This window comes from Acinonyx jubatus, chromosome B1 (genome assembly GCF_027475565.1).
Source record: "Acinonyx jubatus isolate Ajub_Pintada_27869175 chromosome B1, VMU_Ajub_asm_v1.0, whole genome shotgun sequence".
Lineage (NCBI taxonomy): Eukaryota > Metazoa > Chordata > Mammalia > Carnivora > Felidae > Acinonyx > Acinonyx jubatus.
The window spans coordinates 141,133,196-141,159,636 of NC_069382.1; the positions used below are offsets into that span (position 1 = coordinate 141,133,196).

A 26,441-nucleotide genomic window follows, 5' to 3' on the forward strand; every position below is an offset into this window, starting at 1 on the left:
TCTCCCTCCGTTTCCCCTTTTATTAGTAGCTAGCATTAGTGTGGTGCATTGGTTAGACTGATGAATGAAAACTGATACATTATTAAAGCCCATGGTTTACATTAGGGTTTACTCTGTGTTGTGTGGGGTTTTGACACACATATAACATCATTTATCTACCATTACAGGATAGGATAGCTTCACTGCTCTAAAATCCTCTGTTACACCTACTCATTTCTCTTTTCTCCCACCCCAAATGCCTGGCAATCATTCATCTTTCTGCTGTGTGTATATAGTTTTGTCTCTTCCAGATATTATACAGTCGGAATCACAGAGTATATAGTCTTTCAGGCTGGCTTATTTCACTGAGCAATACGCATTTAAGGTTCCTCCATGTCTTTTCATGGCTTGATGCTGTTTTCTTGTTGAATAATACTGGATTGTCTGGATGTACCACAGTTTACCCATACACCTACTGAAGGACATTTTGATTGCTTTTAAGTTTTAACAATTATAAATATAGCCACTATAAACATTCGAGGGCAAGATTTTGTATGGATATAATTTTTCCACTCATTTGGAGAAATACCAAGGAGTGTGATTGTTGGCTCATATGGTAAGAGTATATTTAGTCTGGTAACAAAGTGCCAAACTGCCTTCCAAAGTGTCATTTTGCATCCCACCAGCAACGAATGAAAGCATCTGTAGTTCCTGTTTTAGTTTGCATTTCCCTAATGACATATGATGTTGAGCATCTTTTCATATGCTATCTGCAATCTATATATCTTCTTTGGTGATGTTTTTGCCCATTGTTTATTTATTGTTGAATTTTAAGAGTCCTTTGAGTATTTGGGATACAACTTCCTTCTGAGATATAATATGCCAATATTTTGTTCCAGAGAAATTTTCAACATCAATGAAGCCCCACTTATCAATTTTCTCTTTCATGGATCATGCCTTTGGTATTGTATCTGAAAGTAAATTACTTACGTAATTTACAAATCCACCATGCTATTTGCACTAGTTATTAACTATTATTCACGTAACTTTAATTACAGCATATTGTTACAATTGTTCTATTATTAGTTGTTGTTGATCTCTTATTGTACCTGATTTATAAATTAAACATTATCATAGGTATGTATGCATAGCAGAAAACATAGTATACATAAGATGTGGCACTATCTGCGGTTTCAGGCATCCACTGGGCGTCCAGGAATGTATTCCCTATACATACGAGGGGACTATATAATAACACAGCTATTTTTATAAAAACTAAGTTTAAGTCTTTGGCAAAACTTAATGAAAGCAAGTTATTAAGAACAGCTGTTGTTATATATGGGCAATACAAGTCTAAAAAGCAAGAAAAGTAACTGTAAAAACCCAGAAAGATCTTGCATTCCACTGTAAAGAAATAAAAAAGCAAATCCTACATGATGTATTATAGATATGATATATGAAACATGCAGAAAGATGGAAAAACTCCAATGAGTGGACCCATATTCAAAGAAAAGGTTTTGGCCCTAACTCAAAAGATCAGTATAGCAATGCATGTTAGAAAAAAATGTATTACATTGAAATAAAATGTTTAATGTGCATATTTTAAGTCCTTTTAAAAATCTCTGATTTAACCAATCCTGATCTCTCCAAATTAGAGGCTTCCTCACCTCATACTGCTGAACCATGTGGATCCTCACCTCCTGGAGAGGAACCACTATATCTCTTACGAAGGACCATAAATCTCCATTAAATAAGATCTGCCACCAGAAGCATCTGAACGCTTTGGAGGAAACAGAATGTCAAAGCCCTCACTATAACTGGCAGCCTGCCCTCCACTGTGTGAAGGCCACCATCAGTTACAATGAGCCACTGGAACTTATCTTAGCAATCCTAAAGACAAGCTAATTCTATGTTGCCTTAAAATCCCTGTTTTCCTTGGTCATTTCTGAAAATATGCACCTTGCTAATCACCTATGCTCTTGTATGTTCTCATTTTAAAATACTTTCTTTTCCTCTACTTAATCTCCTTTCAAACTCTTTTTTTTTTTAATTTTTTTTTTAACGTTTATTTTATTTTTGAGACAGAGAGAGACAGAGCATGAACGGGGGAGGGGCAGAGAGAGAGGGAGACACAGAATCGGAAGCAGGCTCCAGGCTCTGAGCCATCAGCCCAGAGCCCGACGCGGGGCTCGAACTCATGGACCGCGAGATCGTGACCTGAGCTGAAGTCGGACGCTTAACCGACTGAGCCACCCAGGCACCCCTCAAACTCTTTTATATGTTACCTCTAACTCCCAAATATTAGTTAACAAAACCCTCAATCACTTCATGAAATGCTTTTTTCTTTAAAGAAGCTACCTTACCTTGTAACATTCTGAAGTGAAAGCAGATCATGCTCTCAATCCCATGTACCTCAGAGTCAGGATATGGATTCTGTGATCCTACTGGCCCAGTGTACTTTTCAGAGACCAAAGTTCCTCTACCCTCTCACAAAATCTCCCGTCCCTTTGAGGATCAGGCCACCTGCCTATACCATCCATCTCTTACCATTCCTAATTGCATTTAAGTAAAAAAAACGTGGTCACTACTCTTTGTTCACTGAAAACATCGCCAGCACCTTGCTCCAAATCTTCTTTCTCTACTTACTGCTGTCACTCTTGATTCCAAAGACAATCCATCTAATACCTGGACTTCTAAGTTCCTTGTCCTCATCTTCAGAGAGAATTCTCATTCCATTACTAAAACCTCCCATCTTTCCAGCTCAATATTCTCAACGTATCTGTTCTATGACTTCCCTGAGACTTTCAACCCATCAATAAGTTTTTGAAACTCCCATTTTAGAAACCCCATCTTTACTTCCTTCCCTATCTAGCTTAGATTATATAGATCTTCCTTTCTTACACTCTATAGGTAATATACTAAGTTCTCTTGCCTTACTATCTTTTCATGGTACCTTCCTGGAAAAGACACAACCCTGTGAAAAACTAACTGCTTGGCTTTTTCTCCATCATGCAACTCGGCAGCTGAGTACTGGAAGGGAGTGGGGGGATGCAATCACATAATCAAGCAGTCTGCAGTGCTATAAAATCCCAGTGAAAATCCTTAATGGCACCTTTATCCCTGACTGGAAATCTTCCTAATTTCAACAGTCAACTAGCTCTCCTATTTTCCAAAAGACTTTTTAACCTTCTCCATAATTCTCAACTGTGTCCTCCTCTTTCACTCTTAGCATATGACTCTGTCTTCAACTCAACACCCTACCCCCCTCCCCATCTTTACTTCTTCAAGTCTGAAAAAGGAGCTATATCTCCACCTGTGCCTTCCCCATTATGATGGAAGATGTGCTTCTCCTATCTTAAAAACCAATTCCTGCCCTTGCTCTGGATTCCATTCCTTCTTCTTCTTCTTTTTTTGGTATTGTGTACCACTGATCATCCTCTCTCTCTTCTGTATCCTCCCTCTTTTCTACTTGCTTATGTTGGTTGTAGCCTCTCTTTTTCAAGAAAATACCCTCATAGATTAAAGAAGAATAATATGATAATCTCCATAGATATAAAAAAAATTCACTACAGTTTAAGATTCATTCATGATAAAAAAAAACTCTTTGCAAAAATCAAACGTAATGGTGAGACATCAGCATTCTCATTAAAGTCAGCAACATTCAACTGTACTAAAGATTCTCACTAGTGCAAGACAAAAAAGAAAGGTAGTGCAAGAACTGAAAAGGAAGAAAAACAATTACTGTTATTAGTAGAAAATAGGATCATCTGCACAGAAAGCCCAATTACAACTACTGGCTTAATAAGGTGGTTAGACACAAGATCAACAAAGAAAAATCAAGTAGTGATCAGTTTGAGAATGTAGTAGAAAAACATCCCATGCATATGGTTAAGAAAAACTGTAAGTAAGATGCCTAGAAATGAATCTAAAAAAACAAAAAAAGGTGTAACATCCTTTTGCTCAAAATTATAAAACATGACTCAAAGACATAAAAGAAGAGCTTTACAAATAAGAGATAGACCTGGGTTCATGAATGGGAAAAGTCAATTCAGTAGAGATGAAAATTCTCCTTAATCTCTAAGTCCAATATACTTCCAATCAAAATTCTGACAGAGGGCACCTGAATGGCTCAGTTGGTAGAGCATGTGACTCTTGATCTTGGGGTTGTGAGTTCAACCCCCACACTGGGTATAGAGATTACTTTAGGGGAAAAAATTTCCAACAGGGATTTTCATAGATCTTGACTAGCAAACAAGTTTCATTCAAATAAAAGAACAAAAGGAAAAGGCGTGCTAATTCTGAGAATTCAGAATTCATTCAGATGACCAAAATATATTTCTCAGATATACCTGGTCTTCAGCCACAGTTCCTGAAACCTCCTCAGGGTCATAAAGGTGAAATGGGTATCTTGCTATTAATGAAGGTGATTTGAGGATGTCACCCAAGGGTAGGGACTAGTTGCCAGGAAGAACAACCATGTGACTAGAGGGTTGGAATTTTCCGTACACTACCCCCCTCTGGCAACTTCCCCACCTCCAGGGAGGGGAGAGAGGCTAGAGGTTGAATCAGCTAATGGCCAATGACTTAGTCAATTATGAATTTGTAATGAAGATTCCATAAAAATCTGAAAGCACAGTTTTTTCACTTCTTTTCAGAGAGCCTCCACACTTGGGAAAACAAATTGCTTCTATGCGTCACTGAGCTGGGCTCCAAGCTTTGTAAGAACAGAAGCTCCTTTCTTTGGGACCTCCCCCTATATATTTCTTCATATGGTTGTTGATTCATATCCTTTAACAAACCAGTAAACATAAAAAAATAAGATAAAATAAACCAGTAAACATAAGTGTTTCCCTGCATTCTGTGAGGTGGGTCGGAAGCACAGGAAAACAGCCTAAGGCTTATGATTGGCATCTGAAGGGGGTTGTGGAGGGCAGCCTTGTAGGACTACAGCCTAAACCTATGGAATCTGATGCTATCTCTGGGTAGAATCTGATACTATCTCTGGGTAGACAGTGTCAGAATTGAGTTGAATTCTCAAATACTCTGCTGGTATTAACATTGGAATTGGATCTGGGAAGCTTAGGAGAGCCAAAATAAAAGGTTATTCCTATATTCTAATAGATAAGAGATTATTATGAGGTTTAGTAATTAAGAAAGTGTGGTTTTAGTATAGAGTGAGACAAAAGGACAAATGGAACAGAACAGAGAACTCAGAAGCAGACCTTCACACATATAGCTATTTGATTACAAATCTCATACCATCTTTCAAATGCAAAATCCGTATTAATTAAATGCAGAAGATAAAATTGCAAAGCCTTTAGTAGAAGAAAATGTTGAAAACACTCTTTACAACCTTGAGGTAGAGAGAAAAATTTTAAACAAGACACAAAAGCATAAACTATTTTTAAAAGCCAATATGGAGCACCTGGGCGGTTCAGTTGGTAAAGTGTCCAACTCTTGATTTTGGCTCAGGTCATAATCTCACGGTTTGTGAGACTAAGCCCCATGTCGGGCTGTGCACTGGGTGTGGAACCTGCTTGGGATTCTCTCTTTCCATCTCTCTCTGCCCCTCTCCCTCTCTCTCAAAAATAAATAAATATATATTTATTTATATATAAATTTACTTATTTATTTATTTATTTATTTATTTATTTATTTATTATAATAGGGCACTCTAGTTTAATTGTGTTACTTACATTTTGGACAACTAAAAGGGATCAAATGTAGGCAAGTTATAGATTACGTAAAAAAGAGGAGAAAGTAATCCTAGATCCAGAAAGTAAATCAGATGAATCTTGGTGGCTTCTCATAAATGTTATTCAAATAGGTTTTATTAAATTCTGATCAGATAATAAGAAGACACAGATCACTTGCTTTGGGGTCAGACCTATGTGGAATCAAATTCTGACTCCATATGTGAGAGACTTCATTTCCTCAACTACAAATCAGAGATGATAATAATACATCACAAAGTGGTATAAGATTAAATAAGCTAGGGGTGCCTGGTTGGCTCAGCTGGTTGAGCATCCAACTTTGGCTCAGGTCATGAACTCACAGTTTGTGGGTTTGAGCCCCATGTCGGGCTCTGTGCTGACAGCTCAGAGCCTAGAGTCTGCTTTGGATTCTGTGTGTCTCTCTCTTTCTCTGCTCCTCCCCTACTTGTGTTCTCGTTCTCTCTCTCTCTCAGAAATAAACATTAAAGAAAAAGATTAAATAAGCTAACATATGTAAAGTACCTGGCTCATGGTTACCAAAATAACATTTTTTAAAAAAGCCAATATATGTGAGTAAAAATTTAAACTTTAATAGAAATAGTATAAATAGACTAGAAGAAGATAACTGAAACATGTATAATTAACAAAGGACTAGTATCCAGAATACATAAAGAACTCTCAGTAATCAACTGGAAAAGGAAAAATGATCTTATACTAACATGGGTAAGCAGGTAATTGAGACGGGTAAAAGACAAATCAACAAAAATGGATGGTGAATACACCATGAAAATATGCTTAATCTCATTAGTTTACAAAATGAAAAGTGAAAATCTGAGTGAGATACCATCTCACACCTATCAAACTGGCAAGCAAGGATTGACAAGAATGTGAATCTATACATAAGTAGACACAAAAGACCATTCGTGACAACAGTTTATATTAGCAAAGATAGATACAATCTGTCAACTCAATTAAGAAAATAGATCACAGAATATTTATACTACTGAATAATATATAGCACTTAAAATGAATAAACTAGAGTAACATGTATCAACATGGATAAATCTCAAACCATGTTGGATAAAAACAGCCAGTTGTAAAATTATACTCAGAAGGATACTTTTTATCTAGTTTGAGAACATGCAAAATAATGCTATATATTAACATACGATGTGCATGTGTATAGACTCACACAAACACATGTTAAAAGTATAAAAACACACTGGATGGAAAAACAAAATCAGAATACTGTTATCTTAGAGAAGGAAGGCAGAGTAACAATGGTTATACAAAGGACTTAACTATCTCTTGTGTTTTATTTCTTTAAAAAAATAACCTAAAGCATGTATAGCAAAATGTAAACATTTAATAGAATTGGATGACATGTGTACAAGTGTTTGTTACACTATCTCTTACTGTTTTCTGTATTTTTGAAATATTTCATATGTCAAGGAAAAATTTAAGAGGATAAAAAACATTCCCTGTCAACCTCCAATTCCTTTTCACCTCTCTCCCCTGACTTCTCCAAATTCTTTGCATGAGTTTTCTCTACTATTCTATCTTCCCACATCTAATTCTAATTCTAATTCTGACACCGCAATATGGATTCTGAGGCAACCACTATACACAGCTGCTCTCCCCAAGGTCATCAATGATGTCCATGTTCTACATCTCAAAGGTACATTTCTGCCCTTATCTTGTTTGACAACCCAGCAGCTTCTAACAATGCTACCCACTCCCTAGACCCTCTCTACAGTGGGTTTCCTCTTGTTTCTCAGCCTGTTTCTTCTCAGTCTCTTTTGCCAATACCTGCTCCTCTATCATCCCTTCACTATTAGTATAACTTAGGTTTTGCTTTAGCACTTCCCTTCTCACTCCTTACCCTGGCTGACTCATCTAATCTTTTATCTCATTTATCTTTGTTTCATCTATCATTCATATTCTAGACACTCAAATCTTTTTTTAAATTTTTTTAACATTTTTTTATTTTTGAGAGACAGAGAGAGTCACGGTATGAGCAGGGGAGAGGTAGAGAGAGAGGGAGACACAGAATCCGAAGCAGGCTCCAGGCTCTGGGCTGTCAGCACAGAGCCCAATGTGGGGCTTGAACCCATGAACCATGAGAAGTTGGACACTCAACCAGCTGAGCCCCCCAGGTGGCCCTAGACACTCAAATCTTTATATCCAGGCTGGCCCTCCCCTCCAGGGTAATATAGCCAACTGTCAACTACACTACCACTCTACTTGCTAATCCCAGTCCAGTCAATGCAAATAAACTAATTTTCTCCTCCAACCCTAGTGCTAGGTTTTTGGATCAACCTCTCCTTAAAAACAACTAAAAATGCTGAATTAAAAACAAAAAAAGCCTCAGGAGCAATGAAGAGTTAACAGTTTAGCAGGCTAACATTGATAAGAAAATGAATATCTTAGTGAGGTAAGCAAGTATAAATACCTTTTGACTGGAAGTACATTTCTCGACCTTAGAAAATATAAAACTTTCATTGTGACAAACTTACAGGGCAGAGGGAAAATAAATCAAAGCAAAGAGCATATACAAAGTGGGAAAGAAATCTAATATAAAACTCTCCACTAATAAGCTGAGACTTTAAATGGCTATATCCTCAGGGTGAGAACAACCAAAAGTTAACTAGTCCAGATAGATCTTGTATCCTGGGTTTGAATTGCCTGAGTGGTCTAGGAACTCTCAGACCTTAAACCTCGGTTAAGGTGATCCCAGATAAATTGCACTCCCAGGGCCTGGCAGAAATGAGCATGTTTTCTCTAAAAGAAATTACCTCCATCCTAGGCTTCAAATTATTATGAACTAATTCTGTTAAGTAAAACACAACACATAATCAAAGATAATCATGGACCCAGAAAATATTATACAATGCATAAGAACCAAAGCAAAACAGAGCAAAAGTTCCAAATCCACAAAGACTTAAAAATATTGGGATTATCAGACAGAGACTATAAAATAATGGTTTCCTACATTCAAAGAAATAAAAGGTAAGTTGAAAATATCTGCAAAGAAAAGGAAATTATAAAAAAAAAATTACACGGCAAGTTTGCTAAAGAACAAAACAGAACCTCTAGAAAAAAGAAATTAAAAATTCAACAGCCTGGCTGGTTCTGTTGCAAAAGCATGTGACTATTGCTTTTGGAGTTGAGTTTGAGCCCCATGTTGAGTGTAGAGATTACTTAAAAAAAATAATAAAATCTTAAAAAAATTCAATGGATGGATATTAACTAATCTTATATTTCACAGTATGTTAAGTCAAATCATGCTGTACACCTTAAACTGATAACAGTGTTGTAGGTAACTATGTTTCAATAAAAATGGGAGGGAAAATCTCTCAATAGACATGTTTAACAGCAGATTAAATACAAGTGAAGATAAAAGTCCCAATTGTTTTTTTTTGCTTTTGTCATCAAAATAAAAAGCTTCTGCATAGTGAAAGAAACAATCAACAAAACTAAAAGGCAACCTACTGAATGGGAGAAGATATTTGCAAATGACATATCCAATAAGGGGTCAGTATCCAAAATAAAGAACTTATAAAACTCAATACCCAAAAAAATGAATAATCCAATTAAAAAAAGAGAAGACAGGAATAGGCATTTTTCCAAAGACATACAGATGGCTAACAGACACATGAAAAGATGCTCAACATCATTCACCATCAAGGAAATACAAATTAAAACTACAATGAGATATTAACTCACACCTGTCAGAATAGCTAAAAACAACACAAGAAACAACAGGTGTTGGTGAGGATACAGGGAAAGGGGAATCCTCCTACACTGTTGGTGGGAATGAATAGTGGTGCAGACTCTCTGGCAAATAACACGGAAGTTCCTCAAAAAAGTTAAAAACAGAACTATCTTACAACCCAGCAATTGCACTCCTAGGTATTTACCTAAAGAATACAAAAATACTAATTCAAAAGGACACACACACCCCAAAGTTTACAGCAGCTTTATCTACTACAACAGTGAAACTACAGAAACAGCCAAAGTGTCTATCAACTGATGAATGGATAAAGGAGATATGGTATGCATGTATACATGTATGTATATATGTGTGTGTGTGTATATGTGTATACACACATATGTACGTGCACGATGAAGTATTACTAAGCCATCAAAAAGAATGAAATCTTGCCATTTGCAACAATGTGGATGGAGGTAGACAGTATTATGCTAAGCGCAATAAGTTAGAGAAAGACAAATATCATAGGACTACACTCAATTGTGGAATTTAAGAAACAAAACAAATGAGCACAGGAAAAAAACAGAGAGGCAAACCATGAAATGGACTCTTAACTATAGAGAACAAACTGGTCACCAGAAGGAAGGTGGGTGGAGGGAGTGGGTGAAACAGGTGATGGGCATGAAGGAGTGCACTTGTGATAAGCACCAGGTGTTGTATGGAAGTGTTTGAACCACTAAACTGTACACCTGAAACTAATATTCAACTGTACATTAACTAGAATTTAAATAAAAACTTAAAAATAAATAAATATAGGTGAAGAGAGTATTGATGAAACAGAAAACAGGTCAGAAGAAATAATCTGGGGGGGCGCCTGGGTGGCTCAGTTGGTTAAGCATCTGACTTCAGCTCAGGTCATGATCTCACAGTTTGGGGGTTCAAGCCCCATGTCGGGCTCATGCTGACAGCTCAGGGCCTGGAGTCTGCTTCAGATTCTGTGTCTCCCTCTCTCTCTGCCCTTCCCCCACTTGTGTTCTGTTTCTCTCTCTTTCAAAAATAAATAGACATTAAAAAAAAATTTTTTTTTAAAGAAGAAATAATACAGAATAAAGATTGGAAAGACAAAAAGATGGAAAACACAAAAGAGAAAGTAAGACAGATAAAGTGGAAGCCAAATCAGATGACAGAGAATTGATTCTGAGTTTAGAAAGATAGGAGAAAATAGAGCAGTATTTGAAGAGAGAGATAGCTGAAATTTGAAATGATGAAAGATATCACCTAAATTCCAGAAGCCTAACAAATATCAAATAGAAATAGGAAGAAATCCATACTCAACAAACCATAATGAAAGAAAGAATATAAAGTATGAGTTCTCATTTTTCCCTCTAATTGCATTCCCTAGAAGTTAACAATTTTGTGAGCACAAAAGGAATCTCTTTAAATCAATCTTCTCATACTATACCTCCATCACTGTTCCCCTCCTCTGTAATAATGTCCAGTAGTCTCTCAAAAGCATTTTCAAAAGCAACAATTTTCTGGATGGCTCCATTGCTTCTTGTTAGTGCCTGTAGTAGTAACACACCCTTATGGAGAAAAAAGATAGCATGTTAAGTAGAGAACAATCTTTTTAAGACATGTAAAACCACAGAATTTTAGAAGTGCAGGAATTTCACAAGTCCAACTCTTTCACTTTATAGATAGGGAAAACAAGGACAGAGGTGAGCAAGATACCTCCCTAAGATTATAGATCTCAAAGAGACCGAGCCTAGACTGGAATCTATGTCTACCAATTCCTAATTCTTTTCACTGCACACAATATAAATATACAATTCTTACACAGTCATCCATCTTTACTTAGCTTTAATTGTGGCATAAGAAAACTGGGCTTGATTATATGTCACAGGGATATCTCTGTATGTGCTTCACAATAGTAATGATATGAAATTGTGAATTCAAGAATATAAATTTACAGGGGCGCCTGAGTGGCTCAGTTGGTTAAGCATCTGACTTCCGCCCAGGTCTTCATCTCACGACTAGTGATTTGAGCCCTGCGTCAGGCTCTGTGCTGTCAGTGCAGAGCCTGCTTTGGATCCTCTGTCCTCCTCTCTCTCTGCCCCTCCCCCACTGGTTCTCTTTCTCAGAATAAAATAAACAAAACAAGAATCTAGATGTTACAACAAAAATGTAACTTAATCCCTAATCGTAAAATTAATGAAAAACAACATAAACAGAGAATTTTATCTGTCTCAAATAAAAACCAGGGTGCCTGGGTGGCTCAGTCAGTTAAGCATCTGACTTTGGCTCAGGTCATGATCTCACGGTTTGTGAGTTCAAGCCCTGCATCAGGCTCTGTGCTGACAGCTCAGAGCCTGGAGTCTGCTTCAGATTCTGTGTCTCCCTTTCTCTGTTCCTCACCACCACCACCCCCACCCCGTGCTCAAAAATAAATAAACATTAAAAAATTTTTAAAAATCAATAAATAACAACTAAGAATAAAGCTAAAAGCAGGAAAAAAGAGTAGGGAATTAAAGGAAATCTTATATTTAAGGACCAAGCTAATGCAGTTATACACATACACACAAATTCTATCTGAAAATGAAAATAAATGGTAATGATATTAATAGTGATCCATGAAGAGAGGATTTCTATTAAATGGTTTATATGATGGGGTGCCTGACTGGCTCAGTCAGTGGAGCATGTGACTCTTGATCTCGGAATTGTAAGCTCGAGCCCCATGTTGGGTCTAGAGATTACATAAAACCAAAATATTTTTTAAAAAGGGGCAGGGAGGAGGGGCCTGAGTGGCTCAGTTGGTTAAGTGTCTGACTTCAGCTCAGGTCATGATCTCACAGTTTGTGGGTTTGAGCCCTGCATCAGGCTCTGTGCTGACAGCTCAGAGCCTGAAGCCTGCTTCAGATTCTGTGTCTCCTTCTCTCTCTGCCTCTCCCCTACCCATGCTGTCTCTTAAAAATAAATAAACGTTAAAAAAAATTTAAAAAGGTTTCTATGGAATCATCATATTTATACTGAGGGCCAAGAGAAGAATAGAACAATAACATCAAGTATAAGATGTATAGTAATATTTTAGTGAAAGAAAGACATTTCAAATTCCTAAGTAGATGGGTATAGATTTAAATAAGACAATTCTTGAAAGAGTAATAGAGATTTAAAAATGTACCTTTCATGAGTTACATAATTTCAGCCCTTATAATACTGCGTTGACATACATAACACAAAATGTTAAATACAAAGCTAAAAACACTGTGTATATGGACTAGAAGTCAAGAGCACTTTACTTTTGTCTCTGCTTTGCCACTAACCGGTTGTGAAGCTAAGAGCAATCCAAATGGTATTTATTTGCTAGCACTTAGGATGAGAAAGGCACAGACCAGGTACCACTAATACACAGATGAACAGACATTATTAACAAATAACAAATCATTTGGTTTCCATGAGTCTTGGGCTTCTCAGTGTCAATATGGAGACTGAATTAGATTGATATGCTCTCCTAGCTCTAGACTTTAATTTTAAAAGATTTTTCCAATTGCTGTCTAAAGTATTATAGCTTAGGGGTGCCTGGCTCGCTTAGTCAGTAGAGCATGAGGCTCCTGATCTCAGGATTGTAAGTGTGAGCCCCATGTTGGGTGTGGAGATTACTTACAGTCTTTAAAAAAAAAAAAAAAAAAAAAAGTAAGGGCATCTAGGTGGCTCAGTCAGTTGAGTATCCGACTCTTGATTTTGACTCGGGTCATCATCTCACAGTTTCAGGGCGTAAGCCCCACGTTGGGCTCTGTGCTGACTGTGCTGAGCCTCCCTGGGATTTTCTCTCTCCCTCTCTCTCTCTCTCTCTCTGCTCCTCCCCCTCTTGTGCTCTCTTTGTCCCTCTCAAGAAGAGAATGGATAAACTTGAAAAAAAAAAAAGTATTACAGTCTTGACCAAGTTATAGATAACAACCACTGAAAAATGTTTAAGCAACAGCAACAACAAAAAAACACTGCATCAATACAAAATATTCAAACATATATGCAAATAAATAAATCAGAATTGAAAATAACTCCAGAGCAAATCATGCTCTATAGTTAAATGATGATTACAAGGAAAATCCTTTGAAATGCATATTCAGTCAAATGAGGGTGAGGATTCCAAACACAAGGCTTTAAATTTACACAGTTAAATGTCTAGGGAGGTTTCCCTTACTCTTTCTGGAGGCAGAGTTTGGTGTCAATATAACTTTTGAGAAGAGGATGAAAGAACTCCTAAACTTGTGGAACACATAAATTTGCATACCAAAATCATCTAAGTCAAAATACTGGATAGGCAGGAAACAAAGAAATAATGTGGTCTTGTATACAACTTAAAAAGGTCTAAAAGATTGGCCAATACCCCAATTTTCCAAATCTAACTTACGACTCTAAAAGAGGATCAACAAAGATTTCACTTGCAAAGAAAAGAAAACAAGCTGCATATTCTTAGACTTCTTTTTTGAATTTAACTTACGTCATTACGTATAACTTCCCTGGAATCTGCTAATAAGTCCATCAATCTCGAAACACCTAGAACATACAATCATGTGAAAAATACGGGCAGATCAAAAATACAAATAGTGATTGAAATTATAAACCATTTATTAACACATCATTTCAGTCTCCCTCTTTAGGAACGATCCTCACTTTTAAATCAAAATTATGTAAGGAAGATGAGTCACTTACCCATGGGACTGACTAAAATGATTTGCTGCACCTGAGGCCCTAGCTGTTTTAAAAGAGAAGTAAGAAGCTTCACACCAGGCCAGCGGACATGGAAATCAAACTCCTGCAATTTAAGAATTTAAAATATTTAACATATGTAATTCACATTTTCAAGAAAAACATTTTTTTCAGCTAACAGTGGTACCAAAAACAAACATAGTTTAGCAAACTTTAAAAAAGCAATGTAAGAAATAAAAAGCAATAAAAAGAAAATAGTTACTATAAATTGATTAAACTGTTCCTGACTCAGTAAAATAAAAATAGAAATAAGCAGACAATATTTTAATAGATTATATAGTCCTTAAAACAATGCACATTAATCTCTTGCAATGATACAACAAATTTCACAACCTTGAAAAGGTATATATAGGGGCGCCTGGGTGGCGCAGTCGGTTAAGCGTCCGACTTCAGCCAGGTCACGATCTCGTGGTCCGTGAGTTCGAGCCCAGCGTCAGGCTCTGGGCTGATGGCTCGGAGCCTGGAGCCTGTTTCTGATTCTGTGTTTCCCTCTCTCTCTGCCCCTCCCCCGTTCATGCTCTGTCTCTCTCTGTCCCAAAAATAAATAAAAAACGTTGAAAAGGTATATATATATTGCTCCATCAATAATACCCAAAAAGGCAAAAAAAAAAAAAAAAAAAAAAAAAAACCACCCACAAAAAACCCCAAAACTTATTAAGATGACAAAAACAGCAAGATTCTTTATTTACCTCCAATAAAGATAATAGGAGAGTAACATTTTCCGGCTGCTTAATGAAAATTTCTGTAAACTGGCTTCCCAAATCTTCACTCTGTCTTGTGGAATTTTCTTCTGTAATATTCAAAGATAAAGTACTTCAATATGATGTTATGTTATTTTAAAGTATCCTTTTTGTTGAGGGAGCTAAGCAGAAATGACTTTTCTTGGAACAATGTGGCTGGTAGTGATATCACAATTATGCTGGAAAGATTATCTTTAAAATAACTTTCAATGTCATTTAAATGAATGTTACTTTTTAAATGCTTAAATATGATATTCAAAGAAAAGATATCTAAAATTTCACATCTTTTCAAAGATATTTTTAGATTAAACTTTTAATTAGGATAGAGGGAGCTTAGTAGGGTGGTGGAAATATTCTATCTCAAATATGATAGTGACTACCTATTATATACATTTGCCAAAACACACAGGACTACACAACCACAAAGAGTAAATTTCACTGTGTATAAATTATACCTAAAAACCCCTCTCTCCCCAAAACATTATTGAACATACAGTCCTTGTTGACTGTTAGGTTACTGTGTTAAATAATTTAATTACAAAATTAAACCAATCACCTGTATATTTAATACACACACACGCACACACACATAGCACACACACACAAGAAAGTTATTTGGCAATAAAATCAGAATGTGACATCCAAATTTACATTTATTCTTTATTTTTTTTTTAATATATGAAATTTACTGTCAAATTGGTTTCCATACAACACCCAGTGCTCATCCCAAAAGATGCCCTCTTCAATGCCCATCACCTACCCTACCCTCCCTCCCACCCCCCCCCCCCCCATCAACCCTCACTTTGTTCTCAGTTTTTAAGAGTCTCTTATGCTTTGGCTCTTTCCCACTCTAACCTCATTTTTTTTTTCCTTCCCCTCCCCCATGGGTTTCTGTTAAGTTTTTCAGGATGCACATAAGAGTGAAAATATATGGTATCTGTCTTTCTCTGTATGGCTTATTTCACTTAGCATCACACTCTCCAGTTCCATCCACGTTGCTACAAAAGGCCATATTTCATTCTTTCTCATTGCCACGTAGTATTCCATTATGTATATAAACCACAATTTCTTTATCCATTCATCAGTTGATGGACATTTAGGCTTTTTCCACAATTTGGCTATTGTTGAGAGTGCTGCTATAAACATTGGGGTACAAGTGCCCCTATGCATCAGTACTCCTGTATCCCTTGGGTAAATTCCTAGCAGTGCTATTGCTGGGTCATAGGATAGATCTATTTTTAATTTTTTGAGGAACCTCCACACTGTTTTCCAGAGCAGCGGCACCAGTTTGCATTCCCACCAACAGTACAAGAGGGTTCCCGTTTCTCCACATCCTCTCCAGCATCTTTAGTCTCCTGATTTGTTCATTTTGGCCACTCTGACTGGTGTGAGGTGGTATCTGAGTGTGGTTTTGATTTGTATTTCCCTGATCAGGAGCGATGTTGAGCATCTTTTCATGTGCATGTTGGCCATCCAGATGTCTTCTTTAGAGAAGTGTCTATTCATGTTTTCTGCCCATTTCTTCCCTGGATTATTTGTTTTTTGGGTGTGGAGTTTGGTAAGCTCTTTACAAATTTTGGATACTAGCCCTTTGTCCGATATGTCATCTGCAAGAATCTTTTCCCATTCCATTGATTGCCTTTTAGTTTTGTTGATTGTTTCCTTTGCTGTGCAGAAGCTTTTTATCTTCATGAGGTCCCAATGGTTCATTTTTGCTTTTAATTCCCTTGCCTTTGGCGATGTGTCAAGTAAGAAATTGCTGCGGCTGAGGTCAGAGAGGTCTTTTCCTGTTTTCTCCTCTAGGGTGTTGATGGTTTCCTGTCTCACATTCAGGTCCTTTATCCATTTTGAGTTTATTTTTGGGAATGGTGTAAGAAAATGGTCTAGTTTCATTCTTCTGCATGCTGCTGTCCAGTTCTCCCAGCACCATTTGTTAAAGAGACTGTCATTTTTCCATTGGATATTCTTTCCTGCTTTGTCAAAGATGAGTTGGCCATACTTTTGTGGGTCTAGTTCTGGGGTTTCTATTCTATTCCATTGGTCTATGTGTCTGTTTTTGTGCCAATAACATGCTGTCTTGATGATGACAGCTTTGTAGTAGAGGCTAAAGTCTGGGATTGTGATGCCTCCTGCTTTGGTCTTCTTCTTCAAAATTACTTTGGCTATTCGGGGCCTTTTGTGGTTCCATATGAATTTTAGGATTACTTATTCTAGCTTCGAAATGCTGGTGCAATTTTGATTGGGATTGCATTGAATGTGTAGATAGCTTTGGGTAGTATTGACATTTTGACAATATTTATTCTTCCAACCCATGAGCACAGAATTCTTTTCCATTTCTTTATATCTTCTTCAATTTCCTTCATAAGCTTTCTATAGTTTTCAGCATACAGATCTTGTACATCTTTGGTTAGATTTATTCCTAGGTATTTTATGCTTCTTGGTGCAATTGTCAATGGGATCATTTATTTGTCTTTCTGTTGCTTCATTATTAATGTATAAGAATGCAACTGATTTCTGTACATTGATTTTGTATGCTGCAACTTTGCTGAATTCATGTATCAGTTCTAGCAGACTTTTGGTGGAGTCTATCGGGTTCTCCATGTATAATATCACGTCATCTGCAAAAAGTGAAAGCTTGACTTCATCTTTGCCAATTTTGATGCCTTTGATTTCCTTTTGTTGTCTGATTGCTGATGCTAGAACTTCCAAAACTATGTTAAACAACAGCGGTGAGTGGACATCCCTGTCGTGTTCCTGATCTCAGGGGGAAAGCTCTCAGTTTTTCCCCATTGAGGATGATATTAGCTGTGGGCTTTTCATAAATGGCTTTTATGATGTTTAAGTATGTTCCTTCTATTCCAACTTTCTCGAGGGTTTTTATTAAGAAAGGTTGCTGAATTTTGTCAAATGCTTTTTCTGCATCGATTGACAGGATCATATGGTTCTTATCTTTTCTTTTAGTAATGTGATGTATCACGTTGATTGATTTGCAAATGTTGAACCAGCCCTGCATCCCAGGAATGAATCCCACTCGGTCATGGTGAATAATTCTTTTTATAAGCTGTTGAATTCGATTTGCTAGTATATTATTGAGAATTTTTGCATCCATATTCATCAGGGATATTGGCCTGTAGTTCTCTTTTTTTACTGGGTCTCTGTCTGGTTTAGGAATCAAAGTAATACTGGCTTCATAGAATGAGTCTGGAAGTTTTCCTTCCCTTTCTATTTTTTGGAATAGCTTGAGAAGGATAGGGATTATCTCTGCTTTAAACGTCTGGTAGAACTCCCCTGGGAAGCCATCTGGTCCTGGACTCTTATTTGTTGGGAGATTTTTGATGACTGATTCAATTTCTTCGCTGGTTATGGGTCTGTTCAAGCTTTCTATTTCCTCCTGACTGAGTTTTGGAAGTGTGTGGGTGTTTAGGAATTTGTCCATTTCTTCCAGGTTGTCCAGTTTGTTGGCATATAATTTTTCATAGTATTCCCTGATAATTGCTTGTATTTCTAAGGGATTGGTTGTAATAATTCCATTTTCATTCATGATTTTATCTATTTGGGTCATCTCCCTTTTCTTTTTGAGAAGCCTGGCTAGAGGTTTATCGATTTTGTTTATTTTTTCAAAAAACCAACTCTTGATTTCGTTGATCTCCTCTATAGCTTTTTTAGATTCTATATTGTTTATTTCTGCTCTGATCTTTATTATTTCTCTTCTTCTGCTGGGTTTAGGGTGTCTTTGCTGCTCTGCTTCCATTTCTTTTAGGTGTGCTGTTAGATTTTGTATTTGGGATTTTTCTTGTTTCTGGAGATAGGCCTGGATTGCAATGTATTTTCCTCTCAGGACTCCCTTCGCTGCATCCCAAAGCGTTTGGATTGTTGTATTTTCATTTTCATTTGTTTCCATATATTTTTTAATTTCTTCTCTAATTGCCTAGTTGACCCATTCATTTAGTAGGGTGCTCTTTAACCTCCATGCTTTTGGAGGTTTTCCAGACTTTTCCCTGTGGTTGATTTCAAGCTCCATTGCATTGTGGTCTGAAAGTATGCATGGTATGATCTCAATTCTTGTATACTTATGAAGGGCTGTTTTGTGACCCAGTATGTGATCTATCTTGGAGAATGTTCCATGTGCACTCGAGAAGAAAGTATATTCTGTTGCTTTGGGATGCAGAGTTCTAAATATATCTGTCAAGTCCATCTGATCTAATGTATCATTCAGGGCCCTTGTTTCTTTATTGATCCTGTGTCTAGATGATCTATCCATTGCTGTAAGTGGGGTATTAAAGTCCCCTGCAATTACCACATTCTTGTCAATAAGGTTGCTTATGTTTGTGAGTAATTGTTTTATATATTTGGGGGCTCCCGTATTCGGCGCATAGACATTTATAATTGTTAGTTCTTCTTGATGGATAGATCCTGTAATTATTATATAATGCCCTTGTTTATCTCTTGTTACAGCCTTTAATTTATAGTTTGTCTGATATAAGTATGGCTACTCCAGCTTTCTTTTGACTTCCAGTAGCATGATAGTTCTCCATCCCCTCACTTTCAATCTGAAGGTGTCCTCAGGTCTAAAATGAATCTCTTGTAGACAGCAAATAGATGGGTCTTATTTTTTTTATCCATTCTGATACCCTTTGTCTTTTGGTTGGTGCATTTAGTTCATTTACATTCAGTGTTATTATAGAAACATATGGTTTTAGAGTCATTGTGATGTCTGTATGTTTTATGCTTGTAGCGATGTCTCTGGTACTTTGCTCACAGGATCCCCCTTAGGATCTCTTGTAGGGCTGGTTTAGTGGTGACGAATTCCTTCAGTTTTTGTTTGTTTGGGAAGACCTTTATCTCTCCTTCTATTCTAAATGACAGATTTGCTGGATAGAGGATTCTCGGCTGCATATTTTTTCTGTTCATCACATTGAAGATTTTCTGCCATTCCTTTCTGGCCTGCCAAGTTTCAGTAGGTCTGCCACTAGTCTTATCGGTTTCCCTTTATATGTTAGAGCGTGTTTATCCCTAGCTGCTTTCAGAAGTTTGTCTTTATCCTTGTATTTTGCTAGTTTCGCTATGATATGTTGTGCAGAAGATTGATTCAAGTTACGTCTGAAGGGAGTTCTCTGTGCCTCTTGGATTTCAATGCCTTTTTCCTTCCCCAGATCAGGGAAGTTCTCAGCTATTATTTCTTCAAGTACACCTTCAGCACCTTTCCCTCTCTCTTCCTCCTCTGGAATACCAATTATGCATAGATTATTTCTCTTTAGTGCATCACTTAGTTCTCTAATTTTCCCCTTATACTCCTGGATTTTTTTATCTCTCTTTTTCTCAGCTTCTTTTTCCATAATTTTATCTTCTAGTTCACCTATTCTCTCCTCTGCCTCTTCAATCTGAGCTGTGGTCATCTCCATTTTATTTTGCAACTCATTAATAGCATTTTTTAGCTCCTCCTGGCTGTTGCTTAGTCCCTTGATCTCTGTAGCAATAGATTCTCTGCTGTCCTTTATACTGTTTTCAAGCCCAGCGATTAATTTTATGACTATTATTCTAAATTCACTTTCTGTTATATTGTTTAAATCCTTTTTGATCAGTTCGTTAGCTGTCGTTATTTCCTGGAGATTCTTTTGAGGGGAATTCTTCCGTTTCATCATTTTGGATAGTCCCTGGAGTGGTGCAGAACTGCGGGGCACTTCCCCTGTGCTGTCTTGAATAACTTGCATTGGTGGGCGGGGCCACAGTCAGACCTGATGTCTGCCCCCAGCCCACCTGGGGCCACAGTCTGACTGGTGTTCACCTTCTCTTCCCCTCTCCTAGGGGCAGGATTCACTGTGGGGTGATGGGGCATGTCTGGGCTACTTGCACACTCCCAGGCTTGTGGTGCTGGGGATCTGGCATATTAGCTGGGGTGGATCAGCAAGGTGCACGGGGGCAGAAGGGGCAGGCTCAGCTCGCTTATCCTTAGGTGATCTGCTTCGGGAGGGGCCCTGCGGCCCCGGGAGGGAGTCATACCCGACACCGGAGCGATGGATCCGCAGAAGCACAGCGTTGGGTGTTTGCGAGGTGCAAGCAAGTTCCCTGGCAGGAACTGGTTCCCTTTGGGATTCTGGCTGGGGGATGGGCAAGGGAGATGGCGCTGGCGAGTGCCTTTATTCCCCGCCAAGCTGAGCTCTGTCGTCAGGGCTCAACAACTCTCCCTCCCGTTGTCCTCCAGCCCTCCCGCTCTCCGAGCAGAGCTGTTAGCTTATAACCTTCCAGATGTTAAGTCCCACTTGCTGTCCGAACACACTCTGTCCGGCCCCTCCGCTTTTGCAAGCCAGACTTGGGGGCTCTGCTTTGCCTGCGGGCTGCCCCTCCGCCCCGCTCCCTCCCTCCAGTCCGTGTAGCATGCACCGCCTCTCTGACCTTCCTAGCTCTTCTGTGGGCCTCTCGTCTGCACTTGGCTCCAGAGAATCCGTTCTGCTAGGCATCTGATGGTTTTCTGGGTTATTTAGGCAGGTGTAGGTGGAGTCTAAATGATCAGCAGGATGCGGTGATCCCAGTGTCCTACGCCGCCATCTTCCCCTACATTTATTCTTTAAAAGACTCTATAATTGTCCTTAAGACTTAACAGTCTTTAGATTAAACTATGTATTGTTTCAATGTCAAAAAAATGTAAAAGACCTCTAAAAACTGAAGCAGTAATTGCCAAAGCAAATGATCATTTAAAATCTGCCTATGCTATCCAGGCAATTTAGACATGGTAAATATACTCCTCCCTGTTCCCTCAACCATGCCAGACACAACTAATCCTTTTCTACATATTGCTCCAGGCAGTGACTAAAAACCAATGGAACTGACAGTCAAGAGCCCTCAAATAGTTCTTTTCTAATGTGAGATTTTAATGTTAATATACTTTAAAATGGAAAGAAACCAGCAGATGAAAGGAAAAACAAAACCACCCAACAGTGACAGTGATGGTCACATCTAATTATTTGTAGGAAAAGGAAGAGAGCAAAAGTAGAAGTGTTTTCAATACTTATGATTAAGTACCCAAATATGCTGGGTTCACCCTTCAAAAACTCTAGGAAATATTTCTCTGATATATCAGCTCTTGTGTCAGTAAAAGAATTAAATGTTTCTGAACCCTCAAACTACATTACTTACAAAATACTTCAGTTTTAAAAGGATTGCTTTGGCTGCGGTGCTGAGAACAAGAGAAATAGGGAGACAGGAAGCAACCAAGGAAAGCAGTAAAGATGGCTTAGACCTTAGTGGTAACAGTTTTTACAAAATTTACCATTTACTGAGATGAAAATCACTGTGGAGAAGTAAGCTAAGAGTACATAGAGACGTTCCATTTTGGATGTGTCAAGTGTGAGACACATGATAAAGATTAGAGTGGTGATATCAAGGCAAGCAGTTGGATAAACATAAGCACAGATGTCAGTGGAGAAGTTTGGGTTGGACATATACATTAGAGTGGTAAACATATATAAATGATACTTAGAGTCACAAAACTGAATGATAAAGAGCATCAAAAAAAACCCAAAAACTTCCAGCTGGGGTGCCTGGCAGGCTCAGTCAGTAGACCATGCAACTCCTGATCTCGGGGTTGTGAGTTCAAGCGCCATGTTGAGTGCAGAAATTACTTAAAAACAAAATCTTAAAACACACACACACATACAGACACACCAAAAAACCAGCTCACATCATGCTTAATGGTAAAAGATTGAAGGGTTTCCACTTAAGATCAGTAAAGAGGCAAAGAGTACCCTTTTTCACCGCTTCTAGTCAACATTATACTGGAGATCTTAGTGCCATAAGGCAGAAAAATAAACATACAAGGCATACAGACTGTAAAGGAAGAAATACAACTGTCTCTATTTACAGATGATAAATTTATGTTAATTTATAAAAATCTATAAAAAATCTATAAAATCTATTAGAACTAATAAGAGAGGTTAGCAAAGTTATGGGATAAAAGGTCAATATACATACTTAACTGCATTTCTATATATAGGCAATGAACAATTAGAAATTGAAATTTAAAAAACAATACCACTTAAAACAGCACCAAAAATTATTAAAGATTTAGGGATAAATTTGATGAGACCTATAAGAACTGTGCTGTGAAAACTCCAAAATGGTACTGAAAAAAATTAAAGGAAGACCTGTATAAACATACATACTATGTTCTTATATAAGAAGGTGCAAAAGTGGGCGCCTGGGTGGCTCAGTTGGTTAAGTGTCCAACTTCGGCTCAGGTCATGATCTCACAGTTTGTGTGTTCGAGACCCGTGTCAGGCTCTGTGCTGACAGCTCAGAGCCTGGAGCCTGCTTCGTTTGGATTCTGGGTCTCCCTCTCTCAAAAATAAATAAACATTGAAGAAAAAAAAAAGAAGGTGCAAAAGTGTTGGGGAGCCTGGATGGCTCAGTTGGCTGGGTGTCCAACTTTGGCTCAGGTCACAAACTCACAGCTTGTGAGTTCAAGCCCCGTGTCAGGCTCTGTGTTGACAGCTCAGAGACTGGAACCTGTTTCAGATTTTGTGTCCCTCTCTCGCTCTGCCCCTCCCCTGCTCATGCTCTCTCTCTCTCTCTCTCTCTCTCTCTCTCAATAATAAAAACATTTAAAAAAAATTTTAGAAGGTGCAAAAATGTTAAGATGTCAGTGTTCCCCAAATCAATCAACAGATTCAACAGAATCCAAATCAAAATCTCAGCCAGTCTGTTTTAGTAGAAATTGACAAACTGATTCTAGACTGATATGGGAATGCAAAAAACCTAAAAAAGCCAAGAGAATTTTGAAAAAGAACAAAGTTGGAGGACTTAACACTTCATAATTTCACGATTATTATAAGGCTATAGTAATCAAGACACTACCATGTAAGAAAAAGGATAAGGTCCAGAAATAGCTCAAAATGAACCTCAGACCTAGGTGTAAAACTAGAAACCATAGACCTGATCATAGGAATTAAAACTACAGACGTTTTAAAAGAGAACATAGGAGGACATCTTAGTGATTTCAGATTTGGCAAAGATTTCACAAATAGGAAACAGCCTAAATTAGAAAAAAAAAAAAATCAAACTGAACTTAATCAAAACTTAAAACTTTGTTCTTCAAAACACATTGTTAGGAAAATCACAGACTAGAAGAAGATATTAACACCGCAAAGGACTTACACCTAAAATATATAAAAAATTCTTACAACTCAAGAAAAAAAAAAAAAAACAGTAAAAATGAACAAAAGATCTGAATAAACACTTCAAAGATGAAAGTTATATGGATGACAAAAAAAATCACATGAAAAGCTTATAATTACGAAAATACAAATAAAAATTACCATGAGATATTATTTCATACCTATTAGAATGGCTCAAATTTTAAAAGACTGACCATATCAAGTACTGGAAAGGATGTGGAGGAACTGGAACTCACTCTCATACACATTCCACTGGGAATGTAAAATGGTACAACTACTTTGAAAAAAAAAAAAACAGTTTTGGCAGTTTCTTTAAATTTTTTTTCAACGTTTATTTATTTATTTATTTATTTATTTATTTATTTATTTAGGGACAGAGCATGAACGGGGGAGGGGCAGAGAGAGAGGGAGACACAGAATTGGAAACGGGCTCCAGGCTCTGAGCCATCAGCCCAGAGCCCGACGTGGGGCTCGAACTCCCGGACCGCGAGATCGTGACCTGGCTGAAGTCGGACGCTTAACCGACTGCGCCACCCAGGCGCCCCTTGGCAGTTTCTTATAAAGTTAAACATACACCAATTATATCACTTAGTCATTCTATTCCTAGGCATTTACTCATAAGAAATGAAAACGTATATCCACACAAAGACATATATGTTTACAAAAGCTTTATATGTAGCAGCTAAAATCTAGAAACAACGAAAATGCCCACTAACAGGGAAATGAACAAAAAAAAAGTATATAAAAAATACTGGTTGGGGTGCCTGGGTGGCACAGTTGGTTAAGCGTCTGATGCTTGACCTCAGCTGGGGTTATGATCTCACGGTCTGCGAGTCTGAGCCCCATATCAGACTCTGCACTGATGGCATGGAGCCTGCTTGAGATTGTGTCTCTCTTTCTCTCTGCCCCTCCCCAGCTTGTGCTCTTTCAAGATAAATAAATAAACTTAAAAAAAATGTTTAAAAAAATACCGTTATGCTACTTACTAGATGCTACTATGTAAGTTACATGATCTCTGGGCTTCTATTTTCTCATCTTCAGAAAAGAGAAAAATACCACCTACCCCACAGGCTGCTATTAGGCTCAAATAAGACAAAAATGATACAAACTGATGAGACAATAATAGAAGAAACAACTACTAATTTCTACTACCCAGCAAGGAAACCAGCTTATTGTCACAAGAGTAAAGGCATAATGTTTTGATATTTTCTGCTTCCAAACAAGTGGTTCAAATGTCACAAAGGGAAGGCTATGCACTTTAACAAGTTAGTTTGTTAGTTTTTGTTAAGTATAGTTAACTTTGTCATGTACCATTTTAAGCCTACTTTAGATAAGGATAGTCCCCTCCTCATTTAAAAAAGTTAAGGATCTCAGGAAAAGTAGCAAAATTATAAAACTTGCTTACTTTAATTATGAGGAAAAGAAATATTAATGTTAAAAGTAAATGGAACTTGAAGCAGACTACAAGAAAAAGACAGTATCAGTGAATTCTGTGAATTAACATAAAAAATGTCACTAACCAGACATTATTGTGCATGCATTATTTTAAAGGGACAATATCAACATATAAGTATTCTCTAAACTGAAATACCTTCCAGTTCTTGTTGAATACATGCAAAATTAATACGTATACATATGTATGTATACATACTCAAATATTTTTATTTTTAAATAAACTGCCTCAAAAATTTTCTCCAAGAAATACCCAAAAAGTAATTTGAATAGACTGTCCTGCCAGAGAAAAAGCTATAATGTTGTTAAAAGGTGCACTAGAATATTTTGTGTTCTGGACAATAAATAGGTTTAATAACCATAGAAAAAATAAATAGCTATATAAGATTATCAAATATTTCCCTTTAATTAAGGATTCTTATATAGTGAAACAAATCTCAATGTTTTTTACCAGTCAGAAGAAACATCACTTGACAGTGTCCTTTTCATATTACCAGAAATTATGCCTAAAAGCATCATGCATATGTAAATGCAATCTTTTACCTTCAACATCATCTGAAAAGGTAGACAAAAATAAATAAAAAGTGGGTGGTGAAGAAAACAGTTCCTATGTAGCAGTATCCACAATAAAATAAATAAGAGCTTAAAAATGTCAAATGAGCAATATAATCCCTTGGAAAGAGAGACTCATTCACTTTATTAGATATCTGAGATAGCCTAAAAGAGATATAGCATATGCTATATATTGAGGATTATGAGACAGATTTATCAATTAAGGATTCTAAACTATCCCCAAAATAAAGAACTCTAAAATGGAGTTCGTTATGTCAGCTAAGAATCACCTTTTGATGAAGCAGTAGAAAGTATCAATAATAAAACTAAAGGGCATATTTCCCAATCCAGATTT

At 37.3% G+C, this 26,441-nt stretch overlaps 1 protein-coding gene across 2 annotated transcripts in view; it reads right to left on the bottom strand.

The window, feature by feature from the left end:
- USO1 (USO1 vesicle transport factor) overlaps window positions 1-26,441 on the bottom strand; it is a 93,363-nt gene that overhangs the window by 31,135 nt on the left and 35,787 nt on the right. For both annotated transcript variants that reach the window (XM_015079823.3, XM_015079830.3), the window contains exons 5-8: window positions 14,862-14,962; window positions 14,116-14,218; window positions 13,904-13,959; window positions 10,868-10,988 (exon numbers count right to left, since the gene is read on the bottom strand). In XM_015079823.3, the coding sequence (XP_014935309.3) occupies window positions 10,868-10,988; window positions 13,904-13,959; window positions 14,116-14,218; window positions 14,862-14,962 (381 nt within the window). The remainder of the gene's footprint in view (window positions 1-10,867; window positions 10,989-13,903; window positions 13,960-14,115; window positions 14,219-14,861; window positions 14,963-26,441) is intronic.